The sequence below is a fragment of the Episyrphus balteatus genome, chromosome 2 (assembly GCF_945859705.1).
Source record: "Episyrphus balteatus chromosome 2, idEpiBalt1.1, whole genome shotgun sequence".
NCBI lineage: Eukaryota > Metazoa > Arthropoda > Insecta > Diptera > Syrphidae > Episyrphus > Episyrphus balteatus.
In genome coordinates this window covers 84,277,320-84,296,091 of record NC_079135.1, presented here as the reverse complement: position 1 = coordinate 84,296,091, position 18,772 = coordinate 84,277,320, and the positions used below count along the sequence as shown (strand labels likewise).

The following is an 18,772-nucleotide window of genomic DNA, read 5'->3' as shown; positions in this document are numbered from 1 at the left end:
CGTGAAATTGAAAAGTGATTTGAATTCACTTTCGTTCGAATTGCGGAACATGGCCGCATATAACGAAAATATTGGTGAGTTTAGCCCAAAAACTCTTGACGTGATAGGAATAAATCTGTAAACAGTACATGACAAAGTTCGAACGAAATAAAGAGTTTTTTTTTTTTTAAGGATGACTCACCTCCTTGCTGTTTAAACTGTTTGGGACACAAGAACTTTGAAAAATACTAGGTACCTACTCTGAATGTGAAAGGGGAAGACAATAGTACGAATCTGTTTAGAGCAGTATAATGCTACTTTACCACTTTCAGTACCGCAGCACAGCGTTTAAAGGCTTGGCCACACCGGAGGGTATGCGGTAGAGGTACGGGTAGCGGTAACGATATTTGTATGAAAAAAATTCCACATCTGAACGTTGATATGTCAGTTTGGAATTTTTTTCATACAAGTATCGTTACCTCTACCCGTACCGCTACCGCATACCCTCCGGTGTGGCCAAGCCTTAACTCTCGATGAAAGATTAATAAAAAGAAATGAAATTTTTTTCGCACATTTACTTTCAAAAAATGTTTGAAACATTTTCCAGCCCCCTCCAACATTTTTTCTGGATACGCCACTGACTAAAATCCTAGCAAAAGTTATATATTCATTATTATTTTTATCCTTAGAGGTAGGATTTTTTTTTTTTCAATGGAATTTTCTACAATGTTGTACAAAAAAGTAAAGGAAATGAATGAAAAAAAAAAAATACAAGGTTTAACAATTACGTAAATGTTGTGAATGAAAATGTTACACAAACTAACGAGTAATGGCACTATGGGACTATGGACTTTGACAAAGTAAAAAAAAAAAAAAAAAAAAACAAAACGAAGCATATGAAACTCTAGGAGGCGCTAGGAAATTTATAATTTTTTTACTTTTGAATTCCTTATGGAGTAGGATTTTAGTCGTCCATCATGGGGAAATAAACTGAAAATAGAGACAACAAAAAATTGTTTTTTTTTTACCCTACGTGCCGTGTACTAATTCTTTAGAGAAAACTTTTTATGCATTAAGCTAGTCAAAAAAAAAACAAACAAACAAAAAAAAATATGAAAGGGATGATAGATAAAACTGCTGGATGACAGGAATATTAAGAACTCGTACAAAGAAGTGAGAGAGCTGGATACTTTCATTTAATGAGTTTTACTTGCTCTATGGGGCAAGTTATTAGTTACGTGTCGAAAAAAATTAAAAGGTTCATGCAAAATTAACAAAATGATAGAAAAGTTAAACGTCTGACTTATAGTCTAGTACATTTATAATCTGACCTCCCCAGCAGTTTGTAATAACCACAAATTTTATTGATACAATAGAGAATTTTTGTACATACATATGGCCAGAACCCTTATTTTTTTTGAACGTTTTTTTTTTTCATGAAAAAAAAAATGTAGGGGAAGGTGGCCTAAAATGGCCCCCTAAGGAAAATGTCCTATATCTCGAAAAACAATAGCATTCAAACTTAAATGCTATATACTTTTCAAAGTTTAATATATTACTCTCACATTTTTTTTCATTGTCGAGTTGAAAAAGTTCCAAAAAGTATTCAATTTTTTTAATTTTCAAGATGTCTACAAATTTCACAGATCAAATTTACCCGGGTAAAATGGCACACTGTCCAAACATACGTGATTTTAAATGCAAAATTGAATCAAAGGGCTTCTTTTCCATTTTCTTGGAACAAGTGGTTATTCCCCCCAGATCTTTCATCGAGTCATTCAAAACCCAGTTCATGTTGGTTGCTCGTCTCTTTTTTGTAGTTTTTGCAACTATGAGTGTTTTGGAAGCCTTTTTCTAGGTTTTTGACGGAATCAAGGGCTTTCCTCAGTCCAGGACTTCCTCTCTGTACATCGTTCATAAATAGCAACTATTTTCACTTTAAAAAAATGAAAATGTGAGCACTAAGTAGGCCATTTTGCCCATTTTGAGTTTTTTCAATTTAATTTTTACACCAAAAAAATTTAAAATCGTTTTAAACCAACTTATTTCAGTTAATTAATAAGAAATACTTCATGCGTACACACTACACACATTAACTTCTTTTTCAAAAATACTATGTTTTTTGTACTTTTTTTTTGCAAAAAAAATTTCACAAAATTTTAACGAGTGTACTTTTTGATGTGGATAGAGACAGTTTGACCTGTCAAATTTCAAATAATGGCTTGAAGTTCCTGAAATTTCGTATATGTTGGTTTTGCCAGATAAACTAAAGAATCGCGTTCATAAAACTTTATAATTATTTTCGATTCTACGATTTCTAGCAAGGGGGCCATTTTACCTTGGGGTGCCATTTTAGTATCTTTATATGAAAAGTAAAAACACCGTTATATTGAAATTACAAGTTTTAATTGAAAGTGGCCATTTTAGGCCACTTTCCCCTACGACAGCTAATGCATCAAATTAAATTTCCTAAATTTAATATTGTGACCAAATTTTTGATATTATCAACACTAAAAAAGCCATAGGCCAGAAAAATTGAAAATTTAAATTTTTCAAGTAATTTTAACAATTTAGGACATTTGAATCGCCTTATTCATCTTCTTAAAAAAAAATTAAGTATAATTCAATTTTAAAGTTCAAGTGACCTCAACTCCAAATTTATAAAGCGTTTCGCTCCACTTAAAATAGAAATAATTTAAATAATTTTTATTATTTTTGTTATTTTTTTCTTCGTTATTATATCAGCCTGACCACGGGCATACATTTTTCTAAGGTCTGAATTTAAACAAATTCCCTTTGAATATTAGAATTCACAGTATATTCATGCTGTGAGTTTTATATAGAGTCGGTAAACATCGACCAAAATAAGGCGTCTTAGTAAGGGTACGACAGATCTAACTGATGAGCCCACTGTCGTACCTGGGCGAAACGCTTTATAAATTTGGAGTTGAGGTCACTTGAACTTTAAAATTGAATTATATTCAATCGCTCCACTTAAAATAGAAATAATTTAAATAATTTTTATTATTTTTGTTATTTTTTTCTTCGTTAAAAAATTAAGTATGTCAGACCCCCTCAAATACGAAAACTGAAAGAAAAGGGTTCAAAATACATATATGGAAATATTTCACCCGGTGACAACATTTTTGACTGCTAAATACATGACTTTTTACCAGTTTTAAGTTATTTTGGCAGCAATCTTGACACGCACACCCTTTTGTTATACATCTATAAAAAGGTATTCTATCTATATCTATTAAATTCATTTAAATTGAACTCAGGGTTCAAAAGTTATAGCCAGATTTCTCGCGGTGATAGCGTTTTTAAGTGTTGAATATATGACATTTTACCAGTTTTTAATTATTTTGGCAGCCATCATGACACGCAAGCTTAAAAATTATACATCAATGAAGAGGTAAAGATTTACTCTATCTACTGCTATTTTATTCATTGAAATCAGAAGCAGTTTTCAAAAGCTATAGCTAGATGAAAACAAAAGTTTAACCAACAAAAATTCGTTTATTTCAGAAACGACATAAGTCCAGCGTCTTTAAAGGCTTAAAAACCCGCTAAGACTTGAAATTTTTTTATATTTTTAAGGTTTTTAAATGCGTCTTTAGCTAGATTATAACATACTCTAAATTTGAAGTGTTGTGGAGTTTTAACATAAAAAAAAAGAGTGTGTGTACACCTACACATGTACACGCGACTGAAGTTATACTTCTCATTCAATATATGTATGTATATATGTAACTGAATTTCATTTGATATTTTTAATTTCTCTTATTAAATTAATTAATCCACACTTCGTTTTTTTACATTTTTATCAAGTGAACAATAAATTATTTCTTTCATCCTCCTCTTTCATCCCTCCTTTATGAGAATTGTGTGTGCTTCAGCACTAGTAGTAGCAATATGGAACTTGCAGGGTTGCTACAAAGCTCAAAAGTGAGCTGAGCTCAGCTCACAGCTCAGCTTAAATTTTGAGCTAGCTCACTTTTGAGCTATGTACCATAGCTCCAGCTCATTTGAGCTGAGCTGAAAGTGAGCTGAGCTGAAAGTGAGCTGAGCTGTTGGGTGAGCTGAGCTGTCGGTGAGCTGAGCTGAGCTGTTGGGTGAGCTAAGGTAAAGTGAGCTAAGCTGAGCTGTGATGGGTGAGAGGATACATTGATTTTTATTTGGAAAGTATAATGAAATTTGAAGATATTTTAAACTTTTATAAAACACCATAGCTTAAGATGTTTGGTTCTAGTTATTAATGGAATTATTACACATGGATATTTTTATAAATAAAACAGATAATTTTTCGTGATCTTTTCTCTTGGTTTTTTTTTTAAAGTAAATATATTTCTATTTTTTTAGTAAAATATTTCTTTTTTTATCATAAAAAAAAATTCCGGTACAATCCGGTTTTTCGACTTTTTTCAAAATTCCGAGAAAATCGCATTTGAAAGTTGGGGTAAATTATTTTTTTCGAAAAATCCCCGAATCTTTGAACGCTAAACCGCATGAGAGCAATTTTTGGGACTGATGCCAAATGATAGCTTGTGTCATGGGCACATTATCAGATTTTCAAAAAATCGCCTTCCATGTTAAACCGCCACATCATACCTTTTTTTCAGAATCGTGCCTATTTTTTTTTTTACTTTTAAGTTCTCCCGGTTTGAGAACGCGTGGACCTACAGGGATGGGAGTTGTACCCAAATGTAGGTTAGAGTCCCCGCTACCTTTTGGCATCAAAAATTTTATTTTCATTTTCTTCAAAATTCCGCGATATAGACGTTGAAAGTTGGGAGCGCGAAAAAACTTCTGGGAGCTGAACGCTTTGATCTAGAGACAGGGGAGTGGTGCCATATGAAAGCTTATATTCTCAGCTACCCGAAAGTTTTTTGTTGCTCCTTAAAAGTTAGTGCTCATGGGCTTATGCTGTTTCTGAAATAAACGATTTATTTGTTGTATTTAGAATTTAAAAATAGGGAAAAAGCTGTAAGAATTTTTTTTGAATTTTCCAAACAGAAAGCAAGAATGTCACTATCCTTTATCCAGTCCCAAAGATGCATTCTTTTTTCTGAGTTTGTTTCATATTCTTCTTTTATTGGCGATGTACTCACTCGTACATGTGTTTACTGGGTTTAAGTTTAATGTTGAAAATACCAAAATGTTCTTTGTCAATAACAGTTATGTGTGGAATTCAATATTCATTAACATTACCCTGTAGTCATGATGTTTTTCCTATTTTTTGTTTTTTTTTTTTATACTCATGCATTTTTGGGTTCCGTTACATGCTTTATTTTTTCCAATCAGATTGGCTTGATTTTGATGACTTGCAGCGGTTCCCGGTTTTATGCTTAGGAAAGTATAGTGCAAGTATATGGTTTAACTTCTTTTTTCTCATATCCGGTGGAAAGAGAAATGTTTGTGGTAACTTTAAAAGGAATTTTGTGTATACTATGTTTTTTATTATTTTGTGTTTTTCCATTTCCCCGTTCGTTATTGGAGCTTTTACTCGTGTAGTTTGGAGTTTTCGTATTGTGTTCTTGTGGCTTATCTGATTTTAATTTGAATAATTGGCTCCATAGTTAAAAAACAGCCAATCAACACACAGAGAAAAATATGACCCGCTAAAAACTAACAGATTGCCATATTGTTTTACCGTCCATACATTTCATGAGGAAATCGTATTAAAATCAACGATTAATAAGGTTTTTTTAAGGAGATCTCTTATTATTTTTATAGAGAAAATCTTATTAAAATTTGACTGAAAAGTTGATTTTTTTTGCAACTAAGCACTAGAACAAAAATCGCGATCAATATTTTCATGGCAGGTTGGTTCAGGTGGTAAGGTGGGCGACTAATGATTTGAAGTCTCCAGTTCGATTCCCAGCCTGGTCATCGTTTTTTTTTATTTTTTTGCAGATTTTAAAACAATAAGGAAAACCCGATTGTTTTAATAAGGTTTCCTTCTTGGATGAAAACCATAGAGAAATCTTATTGTTTTTGTTCTATTTTATGTGGTCTATTTTTCTCTGTGCACTTTCTTTGACTATTAAGTTTTAATTGTTCTCTTTTTAATATTCGAGATAATTCTTTTGATGAAGGTTATGAGGTATTGTATCAAGGTATAGAAATACTGCCTGCTGAAATTAGGTACCTTTAATAACGCAATTCACGTCGCAGTAGTGCTAAATCAGTGCAATCTCTTGGTGCTGTTGTTTCAAAATTGGACCTAGACCACTACCTCGTGGTACCCCATAACCAAAATGCATTCTTAAGTTTGAAAAATCATTTCCGTGTCTTATCGTTTCTCGCTTTCCATAGATAAAAGTTAGATTCTTAACCTGCCGCCAAACTTTCGAGATGATTTCTAACTTCACGGTTCTTCTAAATAAAAGCGAAAAAAACTGTCTCTAACATGCATACAAAATCAAGAAAGACCCTTTAAATATTTGTTGTAACTGTGTTTTAAATAAAAATTAACTTTTTAAGAATCAATTGTAAAATCCACTATGTTTATTACGCATTTGATGCGTTCTGAATAATAATGTGTCAAATCCATTTGATATATGTGCATTATAATGAACTTTGAGAAGCTCTTTCTCGAAATGGTAACAGAGTTATGAATACCAGAGTTATGCGCGTCAAAGTTACGAAAAACCGAAGTTATGAGAGACCGAAGTTATGACCGAAAAACCGAAGTTATGAAAAACCAGAGTTATGAACAACAAAGCTATGAAACGTGGTTTTTGGGTTGGCAACCATCGAGGGGAACGATATACGGGAGAAAAGTACCAAAAAGCTAGAGCTTATAGGTTGAGTCAAGGCAAGAAAAAAATTGTATGGGACGGGGGTGTCTATTTCCCTCCGTTTAGCCGGGAGGGGGATTTTCTAAAAAAATTAATTAATTTGGAAAAAAATTATCTTTTAGTAAAAACTAAAAAAAAAAAAAAAAAGAAAATTTTCTTTTTAAAAGTTCAAAAACAATTCTTAGAATGGTTTTAAACTTCAAACCAAGCATGCAATTTTGTGACAAAAAAATTTCAAAATTATTGGTACGGTTTTTTAAAAGTTTTTATGTGTACAAATTTTAAAAACAAAAAAAATTGGTATGCCATTTAAAAATAAATATTAACCGACACATAAAAACTTAATTTCATTTGTTCTTCATCCTTTATTATTGAATTTAAAAAAAATTATTTTTTTTTTAATTTTTCTTAGCTACTTAAAAAAAATTTAAAAAATTTGTTGTATTCGATTTTTGCTATTCCAAAATTTACTTATGATAAAGAGCAAGTAAAAAATCTTTATAAGTAGGCGATAAAGCCTGTAAAATAGTTTATATCTAATTAAATGTTGTCCTTTATTTCTTTAGCTTTATTTCTATAGTTTTTTTTTCTATTATTGGTACATTTACTTCTTTCTTTTCGGAACATGATTCATTCTGTAGTGAGGAAAAATAATATAAAATTGTATGAGAAAAAAATACAAAACAGTAGACAAGAGTGAGAAACACTCTTCTCAACGTGAAGCATGACAACGAACTACATACACCCAAAAGCGTTTTGCATCTTGCAAAACCTTGATAACAACAGTTTTTCTCACCCACCATTTTGTAAAGCTAAAAGCCAAAACATTTACCAGCACTTGTTTAACCCGATACAAAACATTTGACTGTCGTTAGTGGCGTTAGTATCTATATGTGACACCCACAGAGAACAACAATTTTTCCTGTCAAAATACATAAGTGCAAATCCATGTCCCTAATATAAAACATCGGAGAAAAATACCAACTCATTACTTGCACAAAATGCCACAGAACATGGATTGTTCTTTTTCAAAAGCAAAAACAAAAAACTCATTGTCTCAAACCATTCTTTCAATATTGGTATTTTTTATTTTTAAAGTTCTATAATGAAGGCTTTCAGTGGGGGGCTGTTAGTATCCTCAGAAAATTTTTTCAAAAAAGAGGTCTGTAAATCCGGTTTACGGACGATGATTTTACGTGATAACGTCGTAAAACAGGTTGTGTGCTTTTGTTTAAAATGTGTCAATTGAAACGTTTATTTATTTCAAACAATAATAATTTACAAGAAAAAGCCTTTTTTTCTTTTCTCATTATATTAATTTTTTTATTTTAAAAGCTTACAAAAAAAATTCTGCAATTTAAAAGCCAAGTATTTCTTCTTAAGAATAAAAACATTTTTAAATTTTTACAATGCGCAAAAAGTATAACAATAATTTATGAAAAACAATCATTTTCATCAAAAAAAAGCTAAAAAAAACATGCATTTTTATCTTCTCATGTCATTAATTCCATTTTTTTCCCTAACAACCTATACAAAATTTTTTACCACAAGCTTATTGTCTTAGCTCAACATATGTATATCGATCAGGTCTATAAGACATCTATACAAAAAGAGCTAGAATTTTTTGAACTCGATCAAATTTCATTAAAAAAGCAAAAAAAAACATTTATTTTTATGTTCTCACGCTATGGAATCAATTTTTTTGGCTGACAACCTATTAAAAATATATACCTTGTGAAAGCTTATTATTTCACCTTTCATATGACGTATCAATCTCATTTCAAAGATGCCTACAAGAGAAGTTAGAATTTTTTAAAGTCAACCATGTCGAATTTCCAGACTGAGATTACAGTACTTCCCACACTGGTGGCTGTTCGGGGGGCAACAGATCTTGAATTTCTTGAATTAAAATTATGTAGCTTGTAGTTAGTCTATCGTTATGTGTGATATACCAAATGAAAGGTAATTGTATCAGGATGCTCATAAAAGTTTAATAAAATTTTTATCTGCTCTTGGTCAAAAGTAATAACCTGTTGAATTCTAAAATTTTATTTTACCGTTATCTCAAAATTGTGTTTACGAAAATGATTGAAACTTCGCACACATATAGTCGTAGTCATGGTCTATCATTACTCCACATACTTTATTTCTGTATCTATAAAAGAAAAAAAGATAAAAATAAAAAACGACGAAAATCGGTTAAAAACGGTCAAAAAACGTGTTTTTTTAAAACTTGTTTCTACCGTTACTCATTCAAAACTCACTAAACGATTTGCAGTTTTTGCACATGTATGCATAAAACCTACATGTTCTATAAGTTTGAGATTTTTTGAACGCTCCAAAAAAAAGCTAAAAATCAAAAATTAACCAAAAATACCCCTAAAAACAAGGTGTTTTTCAAAAATTCATATTTCCAAACGCAGAGTGTTGGAAAAAATCCGTATCAGACGCTTAGTTTTTTTTTTCCTCGTCTTTCACCTGGCATCTTGAGAATTGTCAAAAAAAAATTTCCTTTACCCAAAATCATCATTTTGTCATAGCCCCAACACGTGTACAACGTTCAAACAAAACGTTATAGCTTAGTTTCAAAATTTTTTAGAATTTTTTCTTAAATGCAGTTATTCTTAAATTAATCTCGTCTGTCTATAGTAAAAAAAATCAATTCTCTACGACTTTGCGTTTAGATTTTATCATAAATGTAATCTTTCCGTTTACCCTATTAAATGACAGAATTTTTAAAAATCCTTCATTCGGATTAAGCTTTAGGTTATTATCTTTCAAATAAGCTATAGAACATTTTTGTATCTCTAATAGTTTATTTTTAATTTTTAATTGAAATTTTTTGCCGCACTGCGAAAGTGCGAGAGTGTAACGTTAGAAAATGGCGTCACTTTTTTGTGGTGGCTGCAATGGTTCATCGATTTATAAGACGTTATCACGTCAAAAAAAAATATATACATATAGACATCCAATTGTCTGTTTTTTTTTTTTCAAGAACCGCTGTCGAAACTGTGTCTCCAATAGACTACTACTTTGACTGTAATAACTCAGACATTTAACTTGGCTCACAAAGAAAAATAATAATCTTTTTAAAAATAGAAAGAAAAAAACAATTTGTCACTTTGCCAGTATTCACCGAAAAAGACACAAAAAAGTAGGCATTTAGCATTTAAAATTGTACCACCCTTCGTGATGAGCCATCTGCTTCTTCTATAATGCATATTCCCTTCGTATTTTTTCGTCAAAGCTTTATAGAAATAGAAGAGCAACAAGTATTACAAGCAGAGATATGAACTAATTACCATGAATAGCTTCATTAGGGTCTTGATAACCTATTATGAAGCTATTAGACTCAAATGCGTTTTCGAGTACTTGGTCTCCATCATGGCAAATTATCCACAACCATTCACTTTATACTTTCACACACCAGAGTGCAGCATTTATGCCTGCGGCGCTTTTCATTCATATTTTCTGTATAAACTGGAAATGGTTGTTGGTCTTTGTGAAGACCCGAGACAGCAAGAAAAAAATCAATAACCATATCATGTTGATAAGGAGTGTGTGGGCTGTGGGGGCCGTGGAGGTCTTATTATCTTGTTGAATTAATAACAGAATTAAACTCGTTAAAAACATATTCTTGTGCAGAATTTTGTTTGTACCAATAGCTATTAATTCTTTGTTATATACAATGAGATGAAAACAAAAACTATTTTTTCATAATATTTTCAATAATACAGTAAAATAAGGAGAAAAAAGGGGTAAATCTCGGAATGAATGTTAGTAGAAATTTTTTTTGCTCAATATCTTCCTTTTGCCATTCTATAACATATCTCAAAAGTCTAGAAAAATCTCATGTCCGCTTGTCGCGATTTCAAGGTCATATCGCGAAATGAAGATTTTCAAAATTAGCAAAAATAGGCTATGGTAGTATATACACATATGATACATGATTTCAAGGTATTTTTTAATGCTGATTCCAAAAAATCTAAAATCAAGACAATCTGACGTCTCTGGAAAAAGTTATACCTGTTTTTCATCTGTCAACTCATATTATTATAACAGTTGCAAACTTACTACCGAAAAACCCTTAAAAGTTATGGTAGATGAACCAAATTTTGCATGAAGATTTTAGAATCCATCATTATTAAAAATCAAAACAATCCCTTTCAAAAAATATATATACCTACGAAATAATGGTATTTTTTGATGGAGGGGCAAATTTTAGAATATGCACTAAAGAAGATTCTTGTTCATCTTAGGAATAAGTGCAAATAGGCTAATTTTTACATTTTAATCTTTGTTTGGATATTCTTTAACTACCCTCAAAAATCTAAAAAAATCTCATGTCCGCAAGTCCTAATTTTCTTGGTTTGAAAATAAGGTGCAGATTTTAAAAAATTGGAAAACAACACTTCATATATTTGTGTCAGATCAACATGAATAAGGTGCATTACTTTTCAGGGATGGTCAGGTTGACTTGTTTGTGAGTTTTGTTGGAATTAGTGTTAAAAAATACTTTTAAATCATGTCGCTAATGATGGTATACATATAAAAATTTAAACTTTTCTTATTAATTTTTTAAAATCTGCACCTTATTTTCAAACCAAGAAAATTAGGACTTGCGGACATGAGATTTTTTTAGATTTTTGAGGGTAGTTAAAGAATATCCAAACAAAGATTAAAATGTAAAAATTAGCCTATTTGCACTTATTCCTAAGATGAACAAGAATCTTCTTTAGTGCATATTCTAAAATTTGCCCCTCCATCAAAAAATACCATTATTTCGTAGGTATATATATTTTTTGAAAGGGATTGTTTTGATTTTTAATAATGATGGATTCTAAAATCTTCATGCAAAATTTGGTTCATCTACCAAAACTTTTAAGGGTTTTTCGGTAGTAAGTTTGCAACTGTTATAATAATATGAGTTGACAGATGAAAAACAGGTATAACTTTTTCCAGAGACGTCAGATTGTCTTGATTTTAGATTTTTTGGAATCAGCATTAAAAAATACCTTGAAATCATGTATCATATGTGTATATACTAGCATAGCCTATTTTTGCTAATTTTGAAAATCTCCATTTCGCGATATGACCTTGAAATCGCGACAAGCGGACATGAGATTTTTCTAGACTTTTGAGATACGTTATAGAATGGCAAAAGGAAGATATTGAGCAAAAAAAATTTCTACTAACATTCATTCCGAGGTTAAACCCTTATTTAACTGGATTACAAATTTTCTACAAAAATTAACTCCTTTGAATTTCATTCTACTGGCTTATTCATTAATAAAAACGGATTCTTTAAAAAAAATTTATCAAAAACGTGAGAATCCTTTTGAAAAACAAAGAGTAAAATTTAAGTGAGTTCTACTGATGCAAGAAGGCTTCTTTTTATTCAAGAACAAAATAAAATCAATTATTACAAAGCAGCATATGGTTGATAATCAGGATGATATTGGGGAGCTTGAACTATGTATTGAACTGCAGGCTGGCTTGCATAGGTGAAATATCCACTGCGAGTTAGGATTGGATAATTATGAGCATAGACAGCAGCTGCTGGAACTTGTTGAGCATATTGAACTTGAACTGGAACCGGAATTTGACTCAAAGCAATTGGAGCACTTTGCACCTCTCCACTCAAGACTTTTTTATGAGCTTCCAAATGTTCGGCTCTAGCTGCTTTTACTTCAGGGGTATCTTCAACTGCAACTGGACCAGCAACTTCAGGAATTGCTGGTTGTTCTGGAGCTTTGGGAATACTTGATCCAGAAGCCACAAATCCATTATGACTATCAGCAGTGTAAGTAATAGTTTGAGTTTCTCCATTGGCATCGATATAACGGTATGCACCTTGAACAATTCCTTCGGGTGTTCGTTTTTCTTGACGAGCCTGGTATCCATCATTGAATCCAAAATGATAGCCACCCTGCTCATCAATTGTTGAAAAATCTTGTTCCAAAGGTCCAGCTAAACATGTTGCCAGAAAAGACACAAGTAGAATTGCTGAGAATGTTTTCATGATGATTATAATTTTGGTTGGGGGAAAGTTCAATAGGTTGTTTGGGAAGAGAAGACAATAGTTGACTGATACTAATTTGTTAATTGAAATTGTATTTATAGCGAAAAAACAGCGCATAGTTTCTAACTAGTTTCGTTAGAAGAATGTTGTTTGTTGGGATAACAGGAATAAAAATATATTTTGAAGCTGTACCTGTTATCAGATTAATAGACCAATACCAATAATTAAAAAAAAAAATTATTAACAGCATAATGAGTGATGGGAATATTTAGGATAAATGCTTTATAAAAAGGGGAAAACAAATTGGCCACAAATAAATTGGAGAAAAAGGGGTGGGTGGGCGAAAAAACGGGATGGGGGTTAAAAATCACGCATTCTTACGATTTCTATCAAAAGAAGAGCTTAATACAAAAAGTTAAAAACAAAAGTTTTAGGTAGTTAAAAGATCTACAACTTTTAGTCAAATCATTTTAGCATAACCTCAAAAATAGTGAGAAAAATACGAAAATACGTTTTTTTTGGTTTTTTATTTTTATCTTTTACAAAATTAATTGGATTAAAAAAAAATTAGTGAAAACATACTTTTTTATGTTTTTATTCTATTTTTAATTTTTTTTTTTAGCAAAATATATATTTTAAGATTTTTGACTAATTTAATTTGAAATAGATACCGAAAAAAATTTTTAGATTTCTTTGAAAATTTTGGAATACCGTGTTTCCACTTGTTTTAGATTAAAAACTTTTATTTAAACTTTGTTGAAAAATTGCACATTATTTCAGAGTGTATTGAAATATTAAAATTGAAAAAAACAAATTTTTTAGATCGAATTTTCAGTAAATAAAATAGTAATATTGGCAAGCCAGATTTTGTCATAAAAATCAAATTATACTTTACTAATGGACTTTCACCTCCGAATTTATAATCAGAGTTGGTCTAAGATGCAAAGTTTTTGAGATATCAAATTTTGAACTTCGAAAAACACTATTTTTGTGATGTTTTAGGTAAAGAAAGAAGATATTAATTTCAGAAATATGAACATTTTTGTGTTCACAAAACTTTGTTTTTTAACTGGATTAGTTACACTACGTAACTTTTAATTTTTTTTGTACCTTTAAGCATGTTGTCATACAGTGAGTCCAGCAAGGCTTCTTCTGTCAATTTACATAAAGGGTTTGAATGAAACAAGATATACAACCAATTTTAAAGCATTGTTTTTTGTTATCGTTTTAATTTTATTGTTGTTTTAGTCATCCTTATATTTTAAAGATCGACTTTAAAACCGTGTTTTGCTTTTTTCTTAATATATTCTGAAATAAAGTGTAGTTTTTTAACAAAATAAAATATTTTTATCTGTAACTAGTGAAAACAAGGTATTCCAAAATTTTCAAAAAAAAAAAAAACTGAAAAATGTTTTCGTTTTTTTTTTTTTGAAAAATCAAATTTTCGAAAACAGGACATTGAATTTTTTTTAAATTTTGTTTTTAGATGTCGATTACTGATTTCTACAAAATGGCATACACATTTTATTTTAAAACTTTTTTTCCAAAAAATTATTTATAAAAAATTAGTTTTTAAAAAAACGGCTCTAACGATTTTGAAAATTTTTTTTCTAAAAATGCATCTTAACATATCAATCAAAACTGCATACTTGTTTTGGAGGGCAATTTGATTTCAGATTTTATTTTATTCTTTTAAAAAACGAATTTTATTTTTTTTTTCCAAATTTCTATATAAAAAGTCTTAAAAATTAAAGCAACTTTAACTCTAAGAGCAAGTTCGTGCGACCCAGTCGTGCATTTTATTTTACTATTGCTCAACTTGAAGCAAACTCTCGACTCTCGAGTTTGCCAACTTGAGAGTTGACTTTAACTCGAGAGTTGAAACACAAGTTGTAATTTCTTTTTATTCACTAATAATTATTTTCTCAACTCTCCAGTTGAAGATCTAAAGTTGACCAACTTCAAGTTTGAGAAATATCCCTGGGATATTTATGAAATATGTAACAAAAACTGTCATTTATTTAAATTAAAATTTAAATTTATCATATCGAAAGCATTATTTGTATTCTATTTTGTGTTAAGTTTTTCGTTTTTGTTTGCTTTGGAATATTAATTCGTCAACACAATAACTGCGAACAAAATTTTGACAGAAAAATTTTAACAAAAAATCTGAGGCAAACTCTCAAGTTTGGTCGGCAAACTTCTACTATTTAGGGCAGTTGAGAAAACTGGAAGGTGATCAACTCTCGAGTTTAAAATCGAAAGTTGAAAACGTCAACTTGGAGTGAATAAAAACCGAATTCGGAAGTTGAGGTTAAAAATAATCAAGTTATGTTCAACTCCGAGTGCCCTAAACTTTTGTATTTTACTCCTTTGTATTAAGTTCTTCTTTTGACAGAAATCGTAAGAATGCAGGATTTTTTTCCTCTTTTATAAAGCAGTTATCCTAAATAATTTTGTTTTTAATTATTGACACTATTAATCTGATTAACAGGTACAGTTACAGGTTCAAAATATATTTTCATTCCTGTTATCCAAACAAACAACATTCTTCTAACGAAACTAGTTAGCCATGTGCTGTTTTTACTATAAATAAGCATTTTATGTACAAATTAGTATCAGTCAACTGTTGTCTTCTCTTCCCAAACAACCTATTGAACTGTCCGCCAACCAGAATTATAATCATAATGAAGACATTCTCGGCAATTCTACTTGTGTCTTTTCTGGCAACATGTTTAGCTGGACCTTTGGAACAAGATTTTTCAACAATTGATGAGCAGGGTGGCTATCATTTTGGATTCAATGACGGACACCAGGCTCGTCAAGAAAAACGAACACCCGAAGGAATTGTTCAAGGTGCATATCGTTATATCGATGCCAATGGAGAAACTCAAACTATTACTTACACTGCTGATAGTCATAATGGATTTGTAGCTTCTGGATCAAGTATTCCCAAAGCTCCAGAACAACCAGCAATTCCTGAAGTTGCTGTTCCTGTTCCAGTTGCAGTTGAAGAAACACCAGAAGTAAAAGCAGCTAGAGCCGAACATTTGGAGGCTCATAAAAAGGTCTTGAGTGGAGAGGTGCAAAGTGCTCCAATTGCTCTGAGTCAGCTTCCGGTACCAGTTCAAGTTCAATATGCTCAACAAGTTCCAGCAGCTGCTGTCTATGCTCACAATTATCCAGTCCTCACTCGCAGTGGATATTTAACCTATGCCAGCCAGCCTTCAGTTCAGTACATAGTTCAAGCTCCTCAATATCATCCTGATTATCAGCCATATGCTGCTTTGTAAAAACACATTTTATTTTGTTGTTGAATAAATAGAAACGCTTTTGAATTTATATTTTTGTGAACTCATTTAAAATAAGAAAGCTTTGAAACCGCATTAAAGAAAAAAAAATTTGCAAAAATTTCTCAAAAATATTGAAGGATATTTTTATTTTCTAATAAAACTGAATTAAAGGAAAAAAAGAATTCATTTTTATGATTACATGAAAAATGAAAAAAAAATTAAAGTTGAGAAATTAAATTTATTTGAAGGAAACTTCATGGAACAAAAAAAAAAGATTAATAAAATGTTAAAGTCCATTTTCAATGTTATTAAATTCAATAACAACCCACTACTACTACTACTTTTAAATAAAAGGTTATTCATAAAGGGCAAATTTTCCAAGAAAAAATAGTTTCAACTGTGCAAATTTCACATCTTTTGAGTAAATGAGTCATTTTCAAGGAACCTTACGTACATTATAAATTAAAAACAAAATATTACATCTCAAGAGAAGCATCTGAGGATGACACATTTTCTTCAGGTTGACATTTTAGATGTAAAAGTAAAGTAGGTTACTAAAAAACCTTTTCGAAAATAAAAGTAAAACCAAGGAAGGAAGAAATTAATTCATTAAGTTTTAATGAAATTTTTGTGGTATTAACTAAAACGAAGATATTATTATGTAAGTTGTACGAATTTTAATATTGTTTAGTTGCATTGGTTTCGCTAAAATATATTGCGACTCAGTAAGATACTTTCTTACTAATGAAACTAGTGCAGTCAAAGTAGCAGCTTTGGAAAGAAGACGAGTCAAAAAAGATTAAAAGAGCAACAAAAGGACTGTAAAAAAAAAAAATTCTAAGAAAACATAATAAGTAAACTTATAAACAAAATAAAAACCAGCTTCCAGAAAAAAGTTACTACGAACAAAGGAAAAGAATTTATGTAACGAGAATTGGCCAATTGATAGTTACTTTAGGGATGAAGACCTAGAGGGTATGAAAGATTTCTAAGAACTTTAAGCTGAGTATTTTTCGCCTTCACACCTTAAGGTATAAATACAAAAGGGAAAAACAGGTTAGAAGGGCGGAAAAAACTAATAAGTTCTTTATCTATAGTACGTGTTGTATTTAATATTTAAATTTAATTTTTTGATTGCATATTTAATATAAAAACTTGAAAAAAAAACAGAAATTCGAGAATTTTATCGTCTTCTATCTTCTTAATCTACCCAACCTCCAACATTAAATATTTAATTAGTGCAAATAAAATGGACATTAAATCTTCAAAAAAATTACTTTACAATTTTTGCTTAGATTAAACTCCAATCAACTTTCAAAAGATTCTTCATTAAATTTTCAAAACCCGAAATTCGATTCATCAAAACAGATTTTGAACGAAATTGATGGTTGAACATTCAATGAAAAATCTTTTGTAAATTTACGCGTGCTCCAATTTTGAATACTCAGTAAACAAGCTTTCAAAAATTCCCGCGAATTTTAGAAAATTTTAAAAATTCAATACGCTTCAATTTTCAAAAAGTTCGATTGAATATTATATTTTTTTGTCATATTTGTTTGTATAAGTATTTTAGAGATAGTTAGTAAAGGAATTTAAAAAATTAACTTTCACCAGCATTGTGAATTTTGGCCCTCCTAAATTTGTAATCGATTCTAAATAATTCTAAATTTACAAGAAAATTTCATTTTGTGGTGGTTCTTGTTTCTTGTGAAGGAAAAATATTGCTTACATATAAATTAAATATTTTATTAAAAATTAAAAAACAAATGCAACACTAGGAATCGCAACCATGATAGTGATAGTTGAATCCTGACACAAAAATGCATCCTTTCATAACTTTTACCTACCCTCAGAGAACAAAATAGTTATTATCGGGATAACTATTAAAATAGTTTAAAAAAATTGTTATTTTTTATACTCGTATTCTCCAAATTAACTATATTAAATAGTCAATTTTAAGTTTTAAAATTGTTATATGTGACTATTTAAATAGTCAATAATGACTATTTAATAATCAATAATGATTATTTAAAAAAGTTATCTCGGTTTTAACTATTAAAATAGTTATTCTGAAGTGAAAACTTCTTTAGTATCGTAGTGATTTGAAACCAGATGAAACGAAAAAGCGACAGGAAAAATCAATTGATTATAACTTTTTTGTTTTAATAGATAGATGGAATTAATACTGTAGATAAGTAATTAAATAAACTATAACAGTGCAAAATTTCAATTAATTTCATATTCAAAATCCTGAAAAGATGTTCTTTTTCTTAACACGTTATATCTTTTGATCTAGAGAATATACAAATTTGATTTAACTGAAATACGCATGCTGATAATATTTCCTTTCATGATGTATCACACATAACGGTACGTGATCTACAAGTTATACAATCTTATATTGAAAAACTTGAAAAGTACATCAAAGCTTCTGTGGAGATCTGTTGCCGATGACCAGCCACCAGTGCAGGAAGTACCATAATCTCAGTTTAAAATTTCAACATAGTTGGCTTTAAAAATTCTTACTTGTTTTGTAGGCATGGTAGAAATATGATTGATGCGTCATATAAAAGGTGAAATAAAAAGCTTTCACATGATATAAAATTTATTATTGGCAGTCATATAAAAAAATGGATTTAAAGGTGATAGAATAAAAAAAGGTAGATTTTTCAATT

At 30.2% G+C, this 18,772-nt stretch overlaps 1 protein-coding gene across 1 annotated transcript; it reads right to left on the bottom strand.

Annotated features, from left to right (window-relative positions):
- Positions 1-12,173: 12,173 nt before the first annotated feature.
- On the bottom strand, positions 12,174-12,814 carry LOC129911012 (cuticle protein 6-like). The gene has a single exon (XM_055988654.1). The coding sequence runs from the start codon at positions 12,802-12,804 to the stop codon at positions 12,205-12,207; it is 600 nt and encodes a 199-aa protein (XP_055844629.1). The 5' UTR covers positions 12,805-12,814; the 3' UTR covers positions 12,174-12,204.
- Between the last annotated feature and the right edge of the window lie 5,958 nt (positions 12,815-18,772).